This window comes from Mus pahari, chromosome 23, assembly GCF_900095145.1.
Source record: "Mus pahari chromosome 23, PAHARI_EIJ_v1.1, whole genome shotgun sequence".
NCBI classification, from domain to species: domain Eukaryota; kingdom Metazoa; phylum Chordata; class Mammalia; order Rodentia; family Muridae; genus Mus; species Mus pahari.
In genome coordinates, this window is record NC_034612.1 from 27322619 (window position 1) to 27326108 (window position 3490).

At 50.7% G+C, this 3490-nt stretch overlaps 1 protein-coding gene across 1 annotated transcript in view; it reads right to left on the reverse strand.

The window, feature by feature from the left end:
- Window positions 1–3490, reverse strand: part of LOC110313168 (mucin-17) — a 30815-nt gene that overhangs the window by 9295 nt on the left and 18030 nt on the right. The window contains exons 4-5 of the mRNA XM_029533876.1: window positions 2827–3482; window positions 1468–1662 (exon numbers count right to left, since the gene is read on the reverse strand). Coding sequence (XP_029389736.1) covers window positions 1468–1662; window positions 2827–3482 — 851 coding nt within the window. The remainder of the gene's footprint in view (window positions 1–1467; window positions 1663–2826; window positions 3483–3490) is intronic.

Here is a 3490-nt window from a genome sequence, read left to right on the forward strand (position 1 = left end):
GTGTGTGTGTGTGTGTGTGTGTGTGTGTGTGTGTGTGTGTGCCTGTAGCTGTGTGTTGAGGCCGGATGAGAGAGGACAGGTCTCTCAGTGATTTGGAACTGACCAAAAGGTGAGGCTGGCTGAGCAGCAAACCCTGGGGATCTCAGTGACCCGGCCTTTCCCACGCACAGCCACATCCTGTCGTTGTTTTCATTTGTTTGTTTGTTTGTTTTGCATTGGGTCTGGGGATTGAACTTGAGCCCTCGCATTTGTCAGGGAAGCACTTAACCAACCAAGCTTATCCCCCCAGCCCAGGTAAACTGACTGACTCCATCATGGCAAACCGGGGACCACTGTGTTAATTTTTTTTCCTCTTTGAGACAGGATGTTACTATGTAACCCAGGCTGGCCTTGAACTCTTGATTCTCCTGTTTCAGCCTCCCAAGTGCTGGGTTTATGGGCTTGAGCCACTGCACCCAGCTTTGTACTTATTTAAGTCTGTTTTCTGTTAAAATGCTTTTATGAATTTGTATTTTGTTTCAAAAACATATCTTCTTGATCAGCTCTTATTTACTTATATAAAACATTTTTCGAGGTTTATTGATTTTATTTTATGTGTATAGGCGTTCTGCCTGCATGCATATCTATGCACCACGTGCATGCCTGGTGCCCGAGAAGGACAGAGGAGCTCCTCAGAGCCCCTGGTTGTTAGCAGCCGTGTGGATGCCAGAACCAAACCTGGGTCCTTTGCAAGGGACAGCAAGTGCTCTTAACCACTGAGCCATCTCTCCAGTCCCTATGTACTTATTCTTGTACGTGCACTATGTGTGTGGCATGTGTGTGTGTGTGTGTGTGTGCGTGCATGTGGGAATGTGTTCATATACCTGCACATGGGGGTCCAAGGTCAACATTGAGCATCTTCCTTAAACAATTTCCACCTTATTTATTTATTTATTTATTTATTTATTTTGAGACAGGGTCTCTCATGGAATCTGGGGCTCATCAGTTTGGGTAAAGCCGGCTGGCAGCAAGCTGCAAGAACCACTGTTCTCTGTGCAGATACACCTCACTCTCCCTGGGATTATGGGTAGGCACTGCCACACCCCGCGTTTTACTTGGGCGCTGGGGATCATCGGACTGAGTTCCTCCTGCTCCTGCCTGCTCTTGTGGGGGGCACTTTGCTCACGGAGCCTTCTCTCTGGCCCGTCCGTGACCCTGTTTATTCTTGTTGATTTTCTTGTTTGTATGTGTGCGCTCATGCATGTGCACATGTGGTACCCACACTTTTGGTACTTACACACACATGCACATACGCGCACACAAATAAATCTTAAAAAAAATATTGGCCATAAGAAGTAGGGCAAGGACCAGTGTGGGAACTTCTTTTTGCTCAGTACTGGGGAGGGAGAGCCCCGCCCACACGGGGGGAGGGAGAGCCCCGCCCACACGGGGGAGGGAGAGCCCCGCCCACACTTTGTAGTCACTTACCCATCTCTAGGCTGTCCACCATCTCCTCACACCGTGGCCCAATGAAGAGGCTGGTGCACAGACATTTGAGCCCATCCCACGTGCCTCCGTTCTCACAGATGACCACGTTGACTATATTCTCGCAGCGATCCCCTCCGAAGCCGTTGGGGCAGATGCAAATCTCACCCGTCCAGGACCCTCCGTTCATGCATTTCTCTGCAAAAGACAAAGCTGGGACCTGGTACACACGTTTACGTGGAATGTCACAACCTGACATGTTTCCGATCCAGTTACCCCTTCCTCTCTCCTTTCTTGTTTTCTGAGACAGTTTCTCGCTATGTAGTTCAGGCCAGATTTGAACTTTCAACCCTCTTGCCTCCGCCTCCTGGGTGGTTTTCAGGCTCCAGCCACCACGTGGAGCTTTAGTTAAATCTTTAAGCGCCCAGGTTAGGGCGATACTGAATGCGCGCAGACGGCTCTGCCTCGAGGTTGAGGGAGACTGCGGAGAATCCCTTACACTACGCGAGGCACGCTTCGTACAACGCGTGAGGTCTAACACGTCCTAGGACAAGACGGCACCGCGAGGTGAAAGCCTGTGTTGGGCCAATGGCATCGAAACCAGAGGGAGGACTGCGCAGGCGCAAAGGAGGCGAGGGGCGGCGTGTGACGCGCCCGCATGACCTCGCGGCTCCGTCAGCACAGGCAGGAGAAAAGCTTTTCACGAGTAAAAGAGATGGAGGTGGAAGACGGGAGCCCGGAGACTCACGATTGCCATCCACACCGAGGTGTCAGTGATAGGAACGAAGAGTGAAAAGACACAAACAAAAGCTGTGCACTTAATGAAATTAGAGCATTAAAAAAAGACAGAGACACAAAGAATAAAAACCAAGAGAACCAGGATATTGTGTGCAGTTTGATGAGTGTGTGGGTGAGTGTACATGCGTGTGAGTGTGGGTATGAGTGTGTGTGTGAGTGAAGATGGAGAATGGAACGCATGCTGTAGAGAACTCAGACATTAGGAAGAGGGGAAGGAGACCACAGTGTGAACGGACAGAGGGGAGACGCAGTGATGGGAAGACGAGGACAGGGAAGATGCGCGAGAGGAGCTGGGGGAGGCCAGGCACAGCCGAGCAGAGAAGAGGAGGAGAAAGGAAAACAAAGGAAATTCTGAGGAACGGGAGAGAGACGTGAAAACCACAGAAAAACAGACACAAAGGAACAAACACGGAAAAATAAAATTGAACAAAACCAGGACAAAGCTGCGACGAATAAAAAAATAGACGGTAAATATGAAAAATCGATGAGGAAAAAATGGAAGTAAGAAAACACACGAAGCTGATGAGAAAAATCACAGAGAAAACGGGAAAAAAAAGAACTGACCTGCAGTAGTGGTGGGGACGAGGGTAGTGGTGACTTCAGCAGTGGTGGTGACTTCACTAGTGGTGGTAACTTCAGCAGTGGTGGTGACATCACTAGTGGTGGTATCTGTAGCAGTGCTGGTGACATCACTAGTGGTGGTGCCTGTAGCAGTGCTGGTGACATCACTGCTGGTGGTGCCTATAGCAGTGCTGGTGACATCACTGCTGGTGGTGTCTGTTGCAGTGGTGGTGACATCACTGGTGGTGGTGTCTGTAGCAGTGCTGGTGACATCAGTAGTGGTGGTGTCTGTAGCAGTGCTGGTGACATCAGTAGTGGTGGTGTCTGTAGCAGTGCTGGTGACATCACTAGTGGTGGTGTCTGTAGCAGTGCTGGTGACATCAGTAGTGGTGGTGTCTGTAGCAGTGCTGGTGACATCACTGGTGGTGGTATCTGTAGCAGTGCTGGTGACATCACTAGTGGTGGGGTCTGTAGCAGTGCCAGTGGCATCACTAGTGGTGGGGACTGTCTCAGTGCTGGTGGCATCACTAGTGGTGGGGACTGTAGCAGTGCCGGTGGCATCACTAGTGGTGGGGACTGTCTCAGTGCTGGTGGCATCACTAGTGGTGGGCACTGTCTCAGTGCTGGTGGCCTCACTAGTGGTGGGGACTGTCTCAGTGCTGGTGGC